Here is a 21,151-nt window from a genome sequence, read left to right on the forward strand (position 1 = left end):
ATGGATTTGGCACAATAATTTTTTATTTCAGTGTTTGTCAGTCTGGCTGCAGTAGGACAAGTGTAATTGTATTTTAGGCATGAGCATCACGGTTTGCTCTGCAGACTCTGTGTGCAGCAGCCTCCATGGCACAGACATGTGTCATGGGTACCTGTGCACCCCATTGACACGCAGGTAGTGGAGATCCTCCTTTTTACAAAGCTAGACCCAGTGCCTGCCTGTCCTGGCCTGAGAGGAACTGCCTGGTTTTGCAAGAGCGGTTTGAGAAGCACTCTGTTTTCTCCAGGGAAAAAGCTAGCTAGAGGAGTGGGTTTCATATGCAGTTGTTTGGTGTTTAGTATTTGTCTCAGGCCTTCAAAAGTGAAAATTCACATTTTTGAAATATTTTTATCTTTTTCCTCTCAGAAAAAGATCGGCTGTAAGGGGAAAAAAGGCAGAATGCATGTGACAAAAATGAATTAGAAGTATATTTTTTTCAGTTTGGAAAGGTTTCCATGATTGTTTTCATAGTCCTTAAAAAAACTGTATTTTGTGTGAAAAAACCCCCCACAAAACACTTATTTGCAATCTAGATTTCTCTTCTGCTGATTTGAGCAGTTACAAAATCATTGTTCTTCCTTTTGTTTTCCATTTCAGAAACCCCAGCCGGACTCATTGCTGAGAACCTTCTCAAAGCCAAAGAAATAGCCCTCAATGACTCTCGTGTTCCTGAACAGCTCAAGAATTACTTACAAAAAGCTCTTGATGTTGCTCTTGGACTAGACCCTTACCTGGATGCAATGGCAACTTCAAACAGGTGTGGATACTCCTCTGTATCCTTGTGCTTTTTTCTGTGATTGTACAAATATGTTCTTAGATTTCTGTTCAGAATATGCCATAAATGTGGGGGGCAGTGGAAGGAAGAAGAACGAGAGTTAACTGCACCAAAATATATAGCAAAGTGTGCATGGATGTGTGTGTGTCTGTGTGTGCCTATGGCCTTGAGGAGAGGAGGTGAGAACAAAAAGTCCTAACTCTAAGTTTTGGAAGTTATTCTACCAATTGACTATTGACTATGGCAATGTCTGAGTTGGACCATATCCTGTGAAAAATCAGCAAGCCAGCCTCCACACAGTGCCCGCTGAAAGGCTCAGAGAATCAGCCCCTGGATCAAATTGGTGCTGGGATAAATAAAGAATGAAGAAAACCTGCACCTCTGGATCCACCCTATAATAACAGCCTTTATATGCAGCTTTTATCTCCAAGCACTTAACAAACATTAATTAATCTGCTAACTAAATTACTCTAGTAACTAAACTAATTAATTAAACTAATTTAAGGTATCATTAATTCAGAAGTCCAACTGATACCCTCATTATTCTTTTTTGAGCTACAGTATATTACCCAGCCATGTGGGGTCTGCTAAACAATTCCCATTTATCAGTGTACATTTTGATATGTGGAAAAAGCCAGTTCTGTCTAAAATTGACAATGTGTAAACTGTTCCAGGCTGTGGATTACAGGAACGCTGAGCGTTTGTTCTGTTGCTGAAATAATAGCTGATAGTTGTTTGACTTACGCTTGCTGTACGATAATAGCTATACATTATCTTATTAAAGTTGTTAAAGCATTTGTGAGGGGCAGAAAAGAGGTTATATGAAATGTTCTACTCTTTAAGTCTTGGATTATCTGAGTGTGGCTGACACGGGTTATGAATTCTTTCTCATTTTACTGACGAGTAGGGGGGGGAGCTGGGAAAAAAAAGAGAAAAGCTGAAATGGCTCTAAATTCTGGCCCGCAGAAGTATCACCAGCCATTCCTGGTGGTTACTTTCTTCAGACAGGGTAATATAATCTGTCTGGAGGCTATGGGCTTCTTCCAGTCATCTATTGCCTTCTCTTTGTAATAGGTAGCATCTCACTTCATCCAGAGATGTTGTCACAGGCCTGGTTTCTGTGAAATAGCATCTGGAGATACCCTGCTTTTCTCAGCATTTTGTGAGGAAAACCATTTTTTTCCCGTCTTACAAAAAATTTTAGATTTTCATCTACATAGATAGACACCTGTCTGGGACCAACTGGAAATGGGAAAGATTTGGGGTTGAACAGTGGGGAACGCTTTCCTTTGGTCCCACAACCCCTTCTACCCAAGCCCCTATGGCTGGAGTGGCTGCCAGCACCAAAATGGGCCTATTGCCAAGTCAGGTCCCCTTAGGACTGTAATCTAGGGATATTTGTAATGCTTCTGGGCTAATTTTTCATGCTCGTGCACATATGGACCTTTTCTAGGAGTTCCCTCTTGGTTGCTGCTTTATATGCAGGATGCTCAGAATTTGATTGTTATTAAAATGTTGAAATTTATTTCTTTTTCCAGAAAAGCTTCACCTGATCACAGCCCAGGGGATGCTGAAGGAACTGAAACCAGAGTTAGACTGCAGGAAGAACGCGCTTCTCACTCTTTGAATGGCAAGTTGGTCATCCAAGAGTATAAAATTACACCAGATTGGTGTAAAGGTTATCACTGAAGTGTCCCTACTCCATCTTGAGCAGGGAAAAGATGAATGCCATGGAAAAGTACAGAAAATGTGGAAAATTACTCAGAAAAATAAGAACTTTCTGTAGGCTTTGATCTTCCTTTTTCATGAATTTTCCCTGTCCCTTGCCTGCCGTGCCCTTGTGCCCACACACACGCTTGTGAGGGCTTTAATTCATGGTGCCAGCCCTATCCCTTAGTGAGCAGCAAGGAGGTCCTTGTCCTCACTGGAAGGGGAAGGAAGGGAAAAATCATGTTGGCTTGGCTTTGGTGGTGTCTGATAGGGGTTTACATGCTTTTGCTGTAGAGGTGGCCTGTGGCCAAGCACTGTACCTTTTCAAGTAGCAATACCCAGGCTTGTATCCCCTTATAAAGCCTATTACACTAAATCTATTCCCAGATTCATTCTTCCCAGATGTTCCCATCTTTTGAGTAATATATCATCACAGTGAAGTACTCTTATAATGTATTACACTAATACATTGTTCGAAGGACACCACTGATGATAAATTTCTTAAATGATGGTGCTGTCTAGGGATAATGACTCTAAGAGCAAATGCAAGGTAATGTAGTGATTTTTTTTTAACCGGGTTCCAGAAAGAATATGGAGACATCTTAAAGCCATTTTCATATGGGGGGAATGTTAAAATATGCAATATTTCAAGCACTATTTAACAAGCACTTGAACAATAGCAGCATTGATGATAAAGGTTCTACATTTAAAACCAGTCCCTTTATTCTGTTGTCTTTTAGCTGCATTTTAGATGAAATTTTGTCAGATTCTGTTGTTAAACCCTTATCTGAAAGTGTTTTAAGACTAGATTTTTTTTCCTAATGATCACTTAAAAGCTACATCTAATTTTCATTGTGAACAGGGTACAGGTTTTTCTATGGTTTTATTTTTAAATTTTCATTCTTGTCTTTCAACAGGCCAAATTTTTAGAATGTTTGTTCATATGATCAGAGCCAGGAAGATTTTATTAATTGGCAAGCTTAAAGGTTACAGTATCCTTGCTATTGCAGAAGAATTGCCAGATGATGGCAAAATCTTTGCATGTGCAGAAGCACCCTATCTCGGAGTGAACAGCCAAGAAGCATTTGATTATTCTTCAGATGGTAAAAAGATAAGCATGCGAGTGGGACCAATGGCAGACACTTTGGAGGTAAAGTCCGTTGGAAGGGGAGTTTGGGAGCTCTTGTGCAGAGCAGATTAAAGAGTTTTGGGCAGATCGTATTTCTCGCCCACAAAATGCTGAACAGTGACCCTAGTTTGCTTGCAAATATGTGAGCACACTCTTGCATTGGAGTTATTTCTTATTCATGACAATGTGTGATGGGACAGCTCTGTCACACTAGTTTTTTTTCCTTTTTAACTAAAATACTGCAGCTTTTTGATCGGAGGACTCACAAGCTCTAAATGTAGATCGATAGGCTTCAATGGCAGAGTTTTACTTGACATGGGTGGGCTTTGTTTCAGGGTCTCTAATTCCAAATACAGCAAGCTGGAAGAGCATATCTCTGCCCTCCCGAGCCAGCTCTTGAGAAGGACAGCTTGCTCCCACTGTTCAGAACTGGGAAAGTCTTGAAGAAGTTTGTACTTCAACCACAACCTCTTGCTGTCTTCTACCACTGAAAACACTGTAGGCAGTTGGACCTCAAGTTTCTCACTTCCAGAGCAATGTGATAAGCTTTAGACAAGCAAATGCATTAGCTATATTTGTTTCATTCTGACTAGTGACTTTGTCCCAAGAAAGAGAAAAGCTTATGACTGCCAGCAGCTAGAGGAGTCTCACGTTTAATTCCAGTTTATGGATCTCCAGGATGTTGCAGGTCCAGCATGCTAACAGGTGGTGCCTATACCAGGTTCATTAAATATATAGCCTTTCTATTATTAATGCAAATCAATTTGATCTGATTCCATTTTCAATCTGGATGTGTCATTGTGAGCTTGACTGTAACTTTATTTGCATTAACGGGTACCATATTTATTTCTAAAATGAAATGGCCAGGAGCTTTCTGACCTCTGGCTTTCATGACCTCCAAGTTTGATAAGAAAGAGACAAAGAGCTTTGCCAAGTATATGAATAAACGAAATGTTACAGATCACCTGCAACGTGCAGCATTTAAAATCCCAGTTTCATGCAGTGAGTGTGAAATTAATTGAATTGCTGTTGCTCTCTAGTGCCCATTCTGTGCAACTGACTTACTGTGACTGAATTAAAATATCTAGAGGCAGGCAGAGTACCTGCTGTGTAGAGATTAAAGAAGGGAGCAAAGACATGAAAATTAAATCCTTAAAACAGAATGTTGCAATTGATTTTATATCCTCCGATTGCAACGGGAAGGCACATCCTGACCCCAGTTCAGCAGGTACTCAGGGCTTCAAATAGCTCTTGGAGCTGATGGTAACAGAGATGTTCCTGTTTGGCAGGAGAGATCGCAGCAATGGGGACACCTCTCTATGCAGGATTTCTGCACTGGGCTCTGAACTTTGGTTGCTCAACCTGGCAGATACTTTGTCATTGGTATCAGGACAATCAGGATTGTCCTACAGGTCTTAATCCACAGTGGCTGTAAATGATGAAGCAACGCATCTGGTTGCCTCTCTGGTGCCTTTGCATTTTGGGCTCATTGAGGTTTGCCTGGCTGGAGTGCGGCAGCCATGTGGGAACACACCTGGATGCGTGGAAGAGGCTCAGGCTGCAGACAGCATGCTGCATTTTCCCTCCTAGAGAAGACCAATTTAGGTTGGAGACCAGGCAGGCTTCCTTCATTGCCACGCAGTCCTGCTGAGAGGCAGGAGGACCAGGCAGTCACAGGCAGGAGATGGGTTGGGAATGGCACAGCTGAGCTCTCCCAGCTCAGCTTCATGGGGAAGGTGGAGAACAACAGTGTTCCTGTCCCCCACCCTCTGCAGAGAAGCTGGTTTAGAGCAGAGCTGGCTAACACCTGCTGAAAAACGTGGTGAGATTCAGGAGAGCTGGAACAAGCTCTGTCAAGAATTGTCTTTATTGTCTATGGTGTCTGCAGCCCTGTGTTTCATTCTTGTCGCTCTAGAGAAATTAGAGGGCAGACATGGTTAGCCACCACTTGCTCTTTGGAGGTGTCTGCTGCAGCTTTCTTGCTGTGGTGACTATGGCTGGATTTTTCTTCTAAGCTGAGTGCAGTAGGGCAGGATTTCTGCTTATCTGCTGCTCCTCAAACTTTGGGGCAGTGCAAGCTTCTGGGAGCAGAGGATTTGCCTCACTGCACTGGCTCTTTCAACAAAAAAAATGTCATATGATAGACAAATAACACTACCTGGCAGGGAAGGCCTTGTCTGCTGCATGAAGTTATGATTCAAGAAGTCCAAACTGCCAGAAGGTATACGATGTGCTCTCACTTCTGGTGTAGAACTAGCCCACCCAAGAGTTGAGTCCATCCTAGCCTCAGGTAGAGGGTACCATCCAAGTGCTGCAGGATGTGTCCAGTGCTGCATCCACATCTGCTGTCGATGCCCTTTACAAGGAAAGATGACAGATGTTGCAGCAGTTGCCACAAGGATGCGACACATCTGTGCCAGCGTGCCTCAGACAGCCAGGCCTTTGCATCACCCACGTGGCTCTGGCTCTTCCACCTACAACCATGGCTCATCAGGGCTGTGAGCAAGTGCAAAGGCAGCACATCAGTCCATCGTGGCACCTTGACCAGGCTTTCTGAAGCCCCCATTGGTGGGGTTGGCCAATTTCCCTGTCTCTTGTTCCAGATCACAGCCAGCTGCAAAACATCTGGGATTTTGAGTTGTCAAAGGATGCTAAATACCAGACAGGAGCCAGGTACACAGTGGGGTTCATTTGGTACCTGAGGACATGATGGAAAAAATCCACCTTTCCCACATGCGAGGGACAGACACTGCCAAGCTAGGTTAGGTCTCCACCAAAGCATGTAGCTCACATACACCATGGTACAAACCTCTGAGCCCAATCACCTCAGTAATTTTTACATATTTTGAAATGTGGACTGAGGGGAAGCCTTTCCTTGGGTTCAGTCTCTGATACAGGTGCTTTCAGTGGAAATTAGCTACCTCTTCAACATGTACTGGGCCAGCATTTAAAAACCTTTCCTGACAAGCTCCTTAGGTCTAAACTCTGTTGTGCTGAGCCTGAATAATGTTCCTTGCCATGCATCAGCTGTGAGCAAGAGGCCTGATCCTGCACAAAGAGCTTCCTTTAATTCCCAGTGGACTTTTGGTTGAACAATGGATGCAGGATTGAGTCTGGAGGGAATGCAAACTACCAGGAAATTATTCCCCTCCATGATTTTGATCCTTCCATTTTAAAATTGAAAACGCAACACAGAAAATAACACGATGTTTGCAGCAGATTCTGCTGATTGCAGGGCATTGTGTAAGCATGTCGGGGTTTTCTTTTTTCTTTTTTCCCTCCTTTTACCAGACAGAATAGGTGAAGAGGTTGAGCTGCAGATCTCATTTCTCCTGTTTTGCTGCTTGTGAAGTCTGCCAACAGAATCCACCTTGACAAAGTCAAGGACTCTGCGTTTAATGTTGAACTGAGTGAATAAATTATGCATGAAATTGTGTCGGAGTCTCTAGTGTGCAGAATTGCTCCTTTTGATATGAAAGGTTAATTCAGAAAGGAGTCCAAAATAGCTGGAAATTGTGGGGATAAGTGGATAGTATTCACTGTTGTGAGCTGTTATTACTAGAAATTGCATTCCCTCTCTAGCTTCCCTAGAGATTTAGCTTTGCCGGTGAATATAAACTGTACTCAATAGAATAGCATTTAGGAGTAACAAGAGTGTATGTCCACATACAGTAAAATATTCTAATGGTGTTTTAAAAGGAAGCTGTACTTTTTCATGTATTCTGTGTACCCTAAGGATGGATTGCTATTACATTTAGGTCAAGAACAAGGCATAGGGAAGGTAATAAGTTTTGAGTACATCTTTATTACAAATATGCTGACTGTATGATCCGTATCAAAGGAACTGGACAGTCATTTTTTTCTGATTAAGTTTGTATGTACCTTATGAGAGAGTGTTGTCCCTGATCAGGACTCCAATCAGATTTTCTCTGAGCTTTGACAGAAGATTCATTCATGTTTTTAAACGGGATGTCCTCTCCCCAATCTTTTCCTGTATCCATCAAGAGTGCTGCTGTGCCCTTTCTCATGCTTGCTTTTGGTGCACCTTCTCTATGGAATGCAGTGCTACAAGTTTTTTTCTTTTTTAATCCAATAGGAAGTTAATGACTCACTATAAGCAAAAGCATTAATTTTAGCCAAGTTTGCTCTGAAGTAAGACACTTCTTGTTGCCATCTGTTACCGTCTATGATGCCTCTGTAGCAAGGAGCAGGGATTGCACTGTAAACATTCAGGAAATTAGTTTCAGCGGGATATTTTGCAGGCAGATTATTTCCTTCTGGATCTCAGCTTTCCTCACAGTTGGAGATGTTTGGGCTCTGCCTCTCTCCTAGCAAAGGACAAAGGCATCTCCAGCGTGCTGTGGGGTCCCAGGCAGGGCCTGGTCCAGTCTGCTCTGTGAAGACAAGGGTGGTCAATCCCTCCTCTTAAACCCCCTCATCCATTTGGAGAGGGACAGCAGTGAGTTCCCCTCTCCGTCACTGCACTGATATTTCCAGGGCTTAACTCTACAGTCAGAGCTACCAGCAGAGCAGCTTTTTTTCTTTCCGGGTGTCTTGGTTCAGCAGTGGGTGCTGGCAGTGAAGAAACCCTCTCCGGTGTGGTACCCTGGCCATGGTGACCACCTGTCTGGGTGACCTGTGCTCTGCTAGCCACAGAGCTCTAGGAAATGGAGCACTTTTCTGTTCCTGTGGCTGTTATCCTCTTGTGTAGAGGCTGCTCTAGAGGCAAAGCTGGTTCAAGGAATTTCATGGATTCCCCTTATAGGCCTGGAGCTGTTTCCAGCTAAATATGGAAAACCCAACAGCTATCTTGAAGCTGTGGAAGCAAGAAGCTCAAATGATGGCAGAGTCACAGTACAAACTCCAGGGCAGTGATTCAGGCATTTCCACATAGGTGTCTAGTGCTACGTATCTAGAAGAAATGAAAGGTGCTGAAGTGACCTTCACGGCTGGCCATTCAGGGCTTGATGAACTGTCAGAAGAGAAATGCCTTCCAAACGGTGGCCTTGCACACCCAGGCAGTGCAAGGACAAGACAGGCATGTGCTGGATACACATACAACACAGGCACCCTCCTGGGATGAAAGCTGTGAAGTTAAAAGGTGGTTTATCTGTATCAGAAGATAGATAAGAAGGAGATAAGCTGTCAGCAGGTAGAGAGTACAGAAAGAAGGCTGAAATGAGAAGTCCAGCTAATATCCAAAAAGCTACACAACTCCATATGGACCTAATGAAGTCAGTGCATAAAAGTGAGATTCTTTTTCATTAGGGAGCCATACCATGGAGCAGTAGTAACATATGTTCAGAGATGGCCACATCTGCTTCTGAATGTCTGCCCCCCACCTTCTCCACCCGGGAAGGTTACAAGTCAGAAAGTAGTGATAAGTCATGATAATTACTTGAATTTGGCTTTGGCTCTTCTCTCTGGGGAATGAGACCTCTAATCTCTCTTCCTGATGGACGACTCCTCCCAGCTTTCATCTTCTGACCCTTCCCGAAGTATCTACATTGGACAGACTGACTGAGTTGCAACCTGATATAAGATGCTCTTCCACAGCAGCAAAAATGTTCCTGCTGCTTTCCCCCAATACAGCTCAAGAGGCAACCAGGGCAAAATTTTCTTACTGGTCATGAAATGAAAAGATGAATCCCAGGAAATCAGATGTCCCAGTTTCTGCTACATTTATTATAAACCAGCCTTAAGGTCTTCTTTCATTATTGTGTAGTATCAAAAGGTGTCCTAAATGTGGACTTATGAATGCTTTTGGCAGAGCTTCTGTGCTATCAAGCATCTGCAGTTAAGTGTGACTATCCAGGCTCTCAGGCAGGCTTAGTTTCTTAACCACTAACAAGCTCACAATGACACCAGTTTGCACAATAGAGTAATTCAGAGCTTCAATGATCCACTTCCCGCTATTTCCTCATCTGAATGATGCACTCCCTGCTTCAGAAAGGCTCCTGAAATCTCTGTTTGGGAGCCATCAACCTCACTCTTGAAAACAAATTAGTTTTTCACATTCTGTTGCCATTTGTTATTGATGCTTTCTCTCGTACATCTCAGGGGATCGCTCATCACTCATTGTGCACAATGTCTCCAAACACAAAAGGGAAATCTGGATGCAAGAAGTACTGTTAAAAGTTGTGGTAGAAACAGTGAGTTCTGGAAAACATAATTGTTTCTCTTTTCACTCAAAATGCCAAGACTTGAAAGCATTTCTGCTTGCCGAGATAGGTGGATGAGCCGTTGTTTCATTGCAATGCACACAGATGCAGTTAAATAGTCCCAGATGGAATCTGAAATATTCCATAGCAGCCTCTTGGGCAGCGAGTGCATTAACTGCCACAGGAGAAGGCTGTAAAGGCTCCCATCTGGTCATCCATCAACACTTTTATACATTATCATCAGCAGCCTGCTTGGAGGGAAGGTGTGCCACATTTCTGAAAATCCAATTAGATGATAGCAGCCAGTTCTCTTTTATCCTCTCTGTTGCTGAGCCATCCAAAGCATTTTTTTAGATTAAAGAAACATCATTTTCCTTCATAGGAGCTGTGCTGCTTTATCTCTATCATGACCTGTTCTTTTATGTGCTTTACAATTCTATTATTAATTGGGATTTCAACTATTTTCTGCTACTGAAGTGGGACTCACTAGTTTGCAATTCCCAGGATCAGCCTTATGCCTCTTTTTCCCAGACTAATATAATTGCCACTCTTCAATTTGTTGATGGTAACTCTTTTGAGAAGAGATAACTTATTGCAGCGCCTCAGCCACAGGGTTTGATGCCAGTCCTCTACCTTACCCTGATGGATTGATTCGCTTTGACTCTAGAAATGCAAATGTTTCTGCTGTGACTCTCAACCACAAGGTGGGATGAGCTATCCTCTTTTATATCCTGATTTTCTTTGAGAAGTTCAGAGTTTTGGGCACCAGCAGTGCTGAAAAATTGTTTGCAAAGCATGGAATACTCCCGAGATCTCCAGAAGTAATTCTAGCAATGTTACCTTAAAAGAACGGGGTTCCCTCTGGTTTGGGTTTTATATAAAGGAGATTTTAATGGCAAGACTTTAAATTTTCAGGTAAATAATTAGTGTTTTCTCCAACATAATTTTTTTCCAGGCATTACATGCTGAGGATGAGCACTTTGATATAGTCTTTATTGATGCTGATCAAAGGAACGCTGTTAACTACTACAGCTTTGTCATGGATAACCACTTGCTGAGAATGGATGCAGTGATCTGTGTAGAGAATACACTCATGAAAGGACAAGTCTACCTGGAGAACATATCTGATGAAAATGTACTAGCTGTCAGAAAATTAAATACAGTGATTAATTCAGATCCTCGTGTTGAGCAGGTGAGTGCAATGCAATTGGTTAAGGTGCCTGTGGTACTGTATCTATGGATTCTGCAAAGTACTCTTTAAAATGTTTCTTTTGTTGGTGCCATTATCCAGAGGACCTAAAATGAACTCAAATTTTATTATAATTCACCTCACTTGAGCTCTATGTATGAGTTTCTATATTCAGAAACGGTCCCTACTGTCTGTCTACATCATATAGAGTGTTAAAGGCAAGATAAAAGTGGAGCACTTAAGGGTGAATAATCAGCTCTGCAGTACAACCAAGGAACTGCTGCTCTGCTTTAAAGGCTCTGGAGGCTGTAGGGCACCACCAGCACAACAGGAGTCAACAAAGTCCTACTCCAGCAGGAGAAAAAGAAAGACGTAATAGGATGCATAAACAATATGCCGTGGTTTTAGAGGAAAATTAGACACATATCCTCCAGGGCTTTAAAAGCTGGCATGAATGATGCTACTGCAGGGCAGCAGCCACCAGCCTGCAAAGCTTGCTCTCATGCCGTGGCTGCACCGGGGTGGCAGAGGGGCTGCTATGGCTGGGGGGAGGCACCGAGGATGGCCGGATCTCTGCCTTCCCTTCTATGCTGTAAGGCTGGTCCCATGGTGGGAGAAGTGAGGGCTGCCACTCCCCTCCCAACACCTCCTCCCACACCCCCTTGCCATAGCTCTCCACAGCATAGGGGTGTCAGGGTCACGCCCAGAGGGTTTTGGAGTGCATCTCATAGGCTTAAGGTCCTTGTCTATCTGCAGGTCAGACAGCCTCTAGAGGTGCCTCCTGTGATTTTGCATTTATTCTATCATCAAGACAACTATCAGCTAATATACCAAGAGCAACAGCTTTTCTTTGCAGAAGAGGGAAAGATTAATGACAATTTTCCATCCCCTGAATCTTACTGTTAGCCATACAATGCGTGTAAATAGCATGTTGTTTCCGTAACTAATGTTCTAATAGTTTAATATTGTTGTTGAATCTCCAACGCTGAGTGCAGCTTTCACTAAAGTGTGATAGTATCAAGAAGGTAGGTGGGAAAACCCACTGACATTTATCTATGGGTGCAGGACAGATGTTCTAGCAAATACTGAAGAACAGCAAGGTTGCTATTATGGTGCTGAACTCCAAGAATAAGACTGGAATATCCTCATGACAGCATTAGCCAAGCAGTGGAAACCCAGAAACCTCAGCAGCTGGCACTAATTTAGAAAACAGAGAGACAAAATCGCATTTTTTTCCTGGCATTTGTGGAAGCCGGGAGTTTGGAAGAGGAATGTGAGCAAATACAAATGCCTGACATATTTGTGTTAGAAGGAATTTCAGCTAAAGAATAGGAGTAGGAGAAAACCTACTGTGGCCTAAGGAAGGAAGGACTATCCTTCATAAGAGTGGAATTTGGGTGATAGAAAGCCAGGTGCAAATCAGTTGAGAACTGTGTGTGTATGTATTTGCAGATAATTTTACCTGTGCAGAGTGGGCTGAGCATCATTCGAAGGAGCCTTGCACCTCCAGATGCGGTGATTGAATCCAAGGTGTGTATTTCCTCTGTGGGAGCACTTCTGGGAAAATTTTGACTCTGCTGAGGACAGTGACAAAATAATTTCCAGGGGTTTGGTGGAGAGAGCCCAAACTTGCGATCTGTCGTGCTGTGGTTCTGTGCAGCACAGATTTACCAGCTTAGGGCTTGGCACATATTAGCCTCACTAGTCCAGGGTTACGCTAAACCTATTAAATGCTGATTCTTTGCGAAGTCTTCTGGATCAGCCACGCTGGTGCTGTGATAAATCTGCGGAGCGGCTGGCATGCTGCTCACCGGCTGACTGTGCCCAGTGCTCTCTGGTCCTTCCCGTGCAGGGGAGTGTGAGCAGATGGAGCCGGGGCCCAGCCGTAATGAACCAATGCAATATTTCTGAGGTAGCTCTTTTTTTGCCCAAATGCAGCACATGATGCTCTCCTGTGGTTTCTGAGCTGAATATTTTCATGGCCTTAGATTTTGCTTGTCCTGTGGAAAAGATGGTGCTTTTATCTTTCGCCATTTTATGTAGTGGGCATCATCCAGCATCATGAAATTCCCATCTGGAATCATAATGGCCTAACTCAGTAAATCCAGACCCAAGCATCCTCATTGTTTTGCATTTTCTGAGTGCTCCTAAAGCTACACCCACTGGTAATTCCTGGCATTTCAAACTCAGTGTCTTAAACATCTTGTATTTTCCATTTTGATTCCAGTCAGGGGGAAATGATGTATGGCAGCTGATCAGATGACAGCTTGGTTTAAGTTATTGGCTGATATCTTTATTTGCGCACCAGCCTTGTTGAAGATATTTTGATTGCACTCTACTTGAGCCAAATCCTGCCTTTGGAAACTTGTTCTTAGCCTCCATGCTTCCCTGGAGCCAGCTGAGCCTGAGGGCAGGATTGGGCCCTGAGGGTGAAATAACTGGAAGACTTAATCAGTCATCTTCTAAGACACTGTACCTGACCCATCTCCCATAGGAAGCTGGATCAGGAAATAATATATCCTACTCTCATGTAAGTGGAGAGGTTGGTGCATCTCCCCAAACTGCAGCCCTTCTGCTCCATTGTCTTGCACCTTAGTGCTCCTATTGAAACTAGTATCTGTAGGGATAAGGGTGCTTTTTGGCTTGAATTAATCATACCTTTTGTATTAAATAATGGGCCAAGAAGACATGGATCCCTGTTCGTGCTCCCACCTCATTCTCACAGGCAGACACCTTCATAGCTATCACTTACTGAGCTTTGCACCTTATTGTGGAATGTATGTATATTTCTGTTTTAGAAAGAAGTGGTGACAGATGACATCTTCTGGGGTTACAACAGGCGCCGCATCCTTGACCGGCTGCGTTTGGATGGCAAGGTGGCCTATGTCACCGGCGGAGGGCAGGGAATTGGAAGAGCCTTTGCTCATGCACTGGGGGAAGCTGGTGCTAAAGTAGCCGTTGTGGATTTGGTCCTTGCAAAGGCAGAAGCAGTGGCGTGTGAGCTCAGCCTCAAAGGTAAGCATGGGACTGACCTGCAGGTCCTGATGTACACTGTCCTGTGATGAGTGCTGTAAGGGACTGATTTCCTTGTTCAAACTCGACCCTTTCTCTGCAGTGCAATTATCTTCCACCCAGCCCTGATGCGGAATAGGTTAGAGCAGAGTATTTTCAAACAGCAAATACATGTCATGGTCACAAAGCTTCTCCTGCCCAGGCTGGATATCAGCATTGTCTCAGCAAACAGTCATTGATATCACATCATCTGTGAGAGTTATTTATCAATATAAACTGAACCAGAGAGGCAAAGTGATCCAAACAAAATTCCTTCCCAAGAGTGCCCAAAGGAAAGACAGCAGTGAGCCATGACTGACAGGGACAGAGAAGGGCCACCTCTTGCAGATGAGATCTGTATAATCTGCATTGAACAGAGATGGTGTTCCTCAGAGTAAATCCTGCAGCAGCCAAGGCACCTCAGGCTTCACTAAGGATGGATGACAGAAATGGCCTAAGAACTCATTAGCACATACCCTCTCCATAGCACCTCTTCCATACCTAATGCCTGGATCATGAGCCAAAACACCAAAAAAAGGTAGAGGTATTATCAGCTTAAATCTCTCATTGTGTCCCCAAATGGAAGCGAAGTCATTTTTGAAACCCCAAGCTATAGTTCTTTCAAACATGCATGCAAGGTCAGATATAGGAACAAAATACTGATAGACGTAATAACTAAAATCCCAAATAAGAGGTAAAATCCTCTACAAGCCACTTCTAGCAGTAAAAACAGAAAATGTAACATAAAATTGAATTTCCCCCTAGAGTCGTGCTAAACTGCAATTGTAAAGGGGAAAAAGAAAACTGGAAATATAATTTTAATGAGAAAAGAAAGGAAGTGTTACTCATTTTATAATTCCTTTTGCAAGATTACAACTGAGCCTTCTTCAAAGTTCAGTACTTCATTGCCTCTAAAGACAGCTTTACCCAGGAAATTTTCACATTCTCGTTTGGTTTAAGTCAGCAGTACTTGTTTCCACTCTGACTTCAGAAAGGGATTGGGCCACTGGAAACCACATTCCCCAACAAAACCAGGCCCTGCAGATGTATTTCTATCACCCAGTCTCAACCAGCTTCCTGAGGAAGGGGTGAGAAATGGTTTGGTTCTGGTTTTGATACCATCCTGAGTCTCCAGAGACAACATCTTAAATAAAAAGTCTCAGTCTGTATGATCCCAGTTCTAGTAAGCAGGAGACACTTTACCCTGAGTATCAGCGTAATGGTTAAAGCTTTGATTGCTGCTCTGATCCCAAATAATGACCTAGAATAGAAAGTGTCCAGCTCCTATTACAAATTCTTGAGTCATCCAGTCCCTCCTTCCCTGAAGCTTTTCATTTTCTTATGCGCTGAAGCCATATGGTCTTGGCACAAAGTAGCTGTGCCCTACAAGTTAACTTGCCTTTTGGACATTTTTTCACAGTGAGATCCTGCATATCAAGTAGGGCTATTCAGATAGAAATGGGCTACTTGATAGAGCCATGAGACTTTGGATGCCAACAGCCTATTTGAGAGCTAACTTAACTTATCTCCAGGGCATTTTCAGTAGGAGTTTGATCATCCATTCTTCAATGGCTGCCCTACATCTCTGCTCCTTCACCGGTGGGTTGCAAGCCTGGAGGAGGTGGGGGGTGTTACAAAATGCAGTCGGAGAGGTCATGAGGCATAGCAAATATTATTGCAGTCTAAAGTCAAGAAAATCTCGCTTCTCAGTCTTTACACATCTTTATCCTTTAAGGTCAAATATTCTCTATCAACTTGACCAGTGCAGCTGGTCAGGGCACATCTATGCCATCTCATGACAGTTTTTAAGGTTTCAAATTTATTGTCATTCTTTGTTGGAACAAAACCCAAACTCTGTACTGCTTTTGTGAAAGAGAATTCTATCCAAATGCCTGTTTTTGGAAAGGATCTGAAAAGGTCAGTTTTTCAATCTCTTTCTCTCCAGAGGTAACTAGAGAGTCTAGCCTCGACCTCAGAAGGTTTCCCTTGAAAACTTTTGTTGAAATCAATATGTTTCCATGAAACATTTGGCTTCAAAGAAGTGATATACTCTGTTGGAAATAAATTTTGACAAAAAGGTTCAGCTAGCTTTACTCTCAAAATATTCACATGAGTAAATTGAAGCAATTGAGTATTAATACATAATTTTCCTGCTATAACAAGCACAAAAGAACTATGATTTTTTTTTTCCCTCTTTGGTTGTGGATCTGTAACACAAAGTTGGAAACACTGTGCCCCAAGTCATTCACATACTGATACTTTTTCAAAACATTTTGCTTAGCTTTCTTAAACTTGCTTTTCTTCTTATACGAAGGAGCCCTTTACTGTCTTTTTGGGATGGTGCCATCATTTCATGATGAGTTTTAAACATCAGAACCTCTGTGATCTCAGTTTTAGCTTTGTTAGACAGCTCGGGTGTATGTCCCTTGGTTACAGGGCTCTTTGTTTTTAGATCCTGCATGAATACCTTTTTCAACAGTTACTAATGGATCCTGACAGAAGAACCAAAAATGATGAAACATAACCAAAAACTCCTAAGGGTTACCTTCCACTACATACCCCTCTGTCTTCAGGGGGAATCACTGCCTGTACCTTAAGGGAAGAATTAGTCTGATGGGATTTTTAAAATGTGCATTTTCACTGTAAACTATGCAAATGCCTTCCCCACAATGTCACTTCTGATCTTCTTGTCTCTATGCAATGTATTACTTCCATTTATACTGAGAGACCAGAGATGAAGCCAGTGGCGGGGGTGGGGGGCGTGTACATGTCCCCTGCAGAAGGGCACCTCGGGCAGATTCAGCACATTGATGTCTCTCCAACACGGAGCCACTGGGCTCCTCTCCTGCCCCTCTCACCACAAAACTGCTTCCATGAGCATCACAAAACTAAACTGAGGACTGCAGAGATGCACTGGCACCGTCATGCATGTAGCAGCACAGTCATGTGTTGGGTTTCTTGCCTCTGGTTGGGACTACAGATTTTAAGCTATTTTTCCATAGTTTATTTTATTCATTATTAATAGATGGTTTGGGGGGAACAATGAAGAGACAGAAAGTGTTTTGTTTCTGTCTCTCAGGGTGCAAGAATATCAGCTGAATTGATTAAGGTCAAGTGTGGGACTCTGGTTTGAAGTGAGAGTGCCTTCACTGCTTCTTCGCTAGACACTCACACATGCCACCTTTTGTCTTGTTTTTATGTACTATCATATAAGATGAAACCATAAATGGGGTGAGAGTTTGAGGGCAGGTGAAGAACCTCATTCTGTTACCATTAGTAACATGCTTGCACCCATTTTGTCTGTAAATTGAATAAGAAAGATTGCAGCAGCTCTCTGTACGTTGCATGTCTTGATAACAATTAAGAGGAGCAATGGGGGCTGTCTGCTATTCTTATTCTTTCAGCATGTTTAGCATAAAACTTGTGAGAAAATAAGAGGTCTTGTTTTGTGGCAGAATGCACATTCATTTTTGTAGGTGGCTGTATTATGGGTCTGCCCTTCTCTCTGCCGTGGAAAGCAAGGGGACCATGGCACAGCTGAATGCCAGAGGGGACATTAGCTCCCATGGCCCGGTGTGGGGAGCACCCCAGACTGGCATCGCCTTGAGGTGTGTACTGTAGCAGGCTCCTGGAGACACTGGAGGTCAAGAGGGGTTTTTCCATCCAAAAGCCTCTTTCCTGAATTTTCTTCAAATATCACTCAGCAGTTATTGCTTTGCCTTGCTTTCATGGAAGCCTCCATCTCAAAGCTTCAGTTTGGGAGAGCTTTCTTTTGTTCTCCTAGGATGGCTTTAAGGCTTCTTTTAAATTTTTTATTAGAATGATCTAAAAGAAGGACCAATGGGGAATAATTTTTCCGTTTAAATAGAAGTAAAAAATCTTGCTTTAACAGCTGTAACTCCTAACCTGTGCACTCTCTGCTTGCAGACTGCTGATCTGTGGTCCAACCCCAGCAGCTGCCTCCCTCCTTGCAAGTTAAGACCCATTTCACCACAGCCCTTACTGATGTAGCCTTGCTTGACTTTCAGGATGGTTATAATCCCGTTGGCATCAGGTGCTCAGTAGGGTGGTTTTTTTGTTTAATAATAATGGTATTTAAAGCTGATTTTGATAGTAAATTGAATGAAGCTATTTACAGATCAGCACTGGTGCAAAAGTCAATGCCTGGATTTTTCTAGGACAAAAAAGCACAACTTTTGCATGTTTCAAATTCAGTCAATCTCTTAACTTCTGAATGTTTGCATTATTCTGGTAGTGTAATTTGCAATAAATAAGGCCAGGCATCGTGACTACCATGCCTGTGAACCTGCAGGTATTCCCAGTTAGCTCCCACCTAAAACTGGTTTGGTTTTGTCTGAGGCTCCCAGCTGTCTGGATGCTGCAGTTCATCCAGAGAGCACTTTTTGGACAAATTGGTTTGATTTCTGCAGCACCGTGGGGGGAACTGGCCAAACCCCCGTCTACATTTGAGCAAATGAAAGAGTCCTTTGCTGTATCTGGCTCCTGAGCTGTTACCACCCACCCAGGAGCGATGGTGTGTGGAGCTGCTGCCGGCGGGAGGGTGCAGTTGAGGGTTTGGACAGAAGATGGTGCAGTGTTCAAAGCTTCGTCCTGCTGGAGTGGCAGACTCCACTCTCACAACTCGGTTTTCTGTTTGCCTCCAACAAGCAAACCTCACACCAGTTAGCAACTTTATACAATAACAAACCCACATTTTGCTACGGTTTGTGGAGCAATGAATTAAGGTGGCATATATAATATATATATATAAGAATTAATAAGTAATCATAAACCAGATTTTCTTTCTCTATGAATTCCTGTACTGACTTCATCACTCTTATTTTAATGCAGGGATTAAAAGCATTGCCCTCACAGCAGATGTAAGCAAACCCGAAGATGTGCAAAGGATTGTGGATACAATTGTAGCTCGCTGGGGCACAGTTCACATTGCATGCAACAATGCGGGAATCAATATGAACTCTGCAAGTGAAGATACTTCCCTAGAAGAATGGGACAAAACTTTCAATGTTAATTTACGAGGATTATTTTTGTGCTGCCAAGTAAGTGTGAAATGTTGTATTGTTTTGTTTTGCAAATGGGTAATAATTTCCTAAACATTTACTTTACCAAGATTTAATAACACTTTATTACCGATTAACACAATAAAATTATTCCTAGTTTTGGTGGTGTTAAGGAGAGATTTGCTTTATATCAGTCAAAGATTTTGGTCAATATTTTCAAAAGCAGCTGGTAATTACTGGCTGCCCAAAGCCTAGGCATTTAAGAATGGCCATTTTTTTTGGTGGGTGGTTATTTGTTACATCCTGAAAACCAGAAAACTTGGGGAGGGCCATTCCCAACATTAGTGATTATTTTGAAAAAATATTGCCAAGAGTGAAGAGGGTCTGAAATGGCAATGGCATTTTTCCTGCATCAGCCATTTTTCTATCAATTTTTTATATCAAGTGCTTAAAAAAAATGTGTTAGCACATAAACTCTTCTGAAAAGTGAAGACTAATTTATTATCATGTCATTATTAGCACAATCACAAAAAGGGTCACTGGTCTTTCCTTTAATTTCTGTCACAGGCTGCAGGCCGCATTATGCTGAATCAAGGATATGGGAAGATAATTAACACAGCATCTATGGCAAGTTTAATAGGTGAGTGATGAGAGCTAACAGTTGTGCTTCAGAATCCATATTTTAATTACTACTGATGCTATTTGAATCAATTAAACCTGTATTGGGAAGGAGTAAATCACTGACATTTTGTATTAGAGGAAATGTACTACAAAATTTTTATTGATATCATTTTTCAACATTTATCTGTCCTCTATGTTTTAGAGCACTTATTACTTTTTATAGAAGAGGTGGAGTCACCTTCTCTGACTCTGATGCACTGATGGCATGGGAGAGGTGCTGGAGCAGTCACCAGTAATTTCAGACAAACACGTTTGAGTGCAGGAAGCTGTGCCCCCGTGATGTTTACAAGCCACCTGAAAGCTTTTGCGCTGGTTTTCGCCCCGGTACCCGCGGGTTTTATTTCATTATCGTTGCCAACAGGTGTCTCCACCAACGCTGCTGAATCAGCAGTGTCGTCAAAAGCACCAATAAACCATTGTAACATATGGAATGAAATCCCTACTGCTGAGCTAATCTGGAAGGCAGTTACATGCTGGTGAACTGAGGCCCATGTAACAAAAATTGATCAATTACACAAATTAAGCATAGCCCTTTAGGAATTTATTTTATTGGTCTGGACATCTGTTGCAGTATTGTCCAAATCCAAAAATCAAATGGTGCCTTGGGTTGCCAAGTTAGGCAAGAAAATCTAGTAGCTATAAAAGTACAACTGAAAACCCCTGTATTAATATCATGTCCATCTGCTGAATGTTACATAAATATGCAGTCTTTTTATTTTCCTTGGGAATAACATTTATTTTTACTGTGCCCAGTTTGACATTCTGTGACATTCTGCTCAGTTTATTGCACAGTAACTTTAAATGTTTCTTCAAAAATGCATTTATAATGTTGTTGTTAATCTTTTTTTCAAGTGTCTTTACCAGCTGTTTTACTTATGCTTAAACATAGACACCATTCCACTGCCCCAGCTTTGCAGAGTTACAAAATCTCCCAAAGAAAAATAATTTTGAAAAAAATGTAAAGCTTTAAATTTTAAATGCCCCAGACTTTTGTGCTCTGCTCTGCACAGGGAGACTCTGGTCTGGGCTTGAGCTGTCACCATCCACATCATCATCACAAAGCAAAATTTACTGGGAAGTATTCTACCCTAGAGAAAGTTATGAATCTCTGGAAATTTGCACCAGCTGGGGGGCTTCTGGTTTGGCATACTGCTCCTGGCCTTGCTCTTGCAGGCCAGAAGTGCTCTCCGCTGCTTAAGGAGAGGCATTTCCCAGCTTCTCCATCAGGTCCTGGCACAGTTCTGATGAGCCGGGAGGTAACGCCATTCCACCACGACATCCATCCCAGCCCCAACTCGGGGCTGCACTTCCTTGGCTGGCATACCAGCTCCACTGAGACCCATGTGGGGATCACCTTTGAGGGTGGTATTGGTCCTGGAGCAGGAAAAAAGCCAC

At 42.7% G+C, this 21,151-nt stretch overlaps 1 protein-coding gene across 1 annotated transcript in view; it reads left to right on the top strand.

The window, feature by feature from the left end:
* The window catches only part of LOC141928081 (uncharacterized), a 31,741-nt gene that overhangs the window by 811 nt on the left and 9,779 nt on the right, over positions 1-21,151 (top strand). Inside the window, exons 2-10 of the mRNA XM_074835744.1 lie at positions 406-418; positions 598-796; positions 2,353-2,486; positions 3,442-3,674; positions 10,770-11,006; positions 12,456-12,537; positions 13,809-14,018; positions 18,906-19,114; positions 19,643-19,715. Coding sequence (XP_074691845.1) covers positions 406-418; positions 598-796; positions 2,353-2,486; positions 3,442-3,674; positions 10,770-11,006; positions 12,456-12,537; positions 13,809-14,018; positions 18,906-19,114; positions 19,643-19,715 — 1,390 coding nt within the window. The remainder of the gene's footprint in view (positions 1-405; positions 419-597; positions 797-2,352; positions 2,487-3,441; positions 3,675-10,769; positions 11,007-12,455; positions 12,538-13,808; positions 14,019-18,905; positions 19,115-19,642; positions 19,716-21,151) is intronic.

The sequence above is a fragment of the Strix aluco genome, chromosome 11, assembly GCF_031877795.1.
Source record: "Strix aluco isolate bStrAlu1 chromosome 11, bStrAlu1.hap1, whole genome shotgun sequence".
NCBI classification, from domain to species: domain Eukaryota; kingdom Metazoa; phylum Chordata; class Aves; order Strigiformes; family Strigidae; genus Strix; species Strix aluco.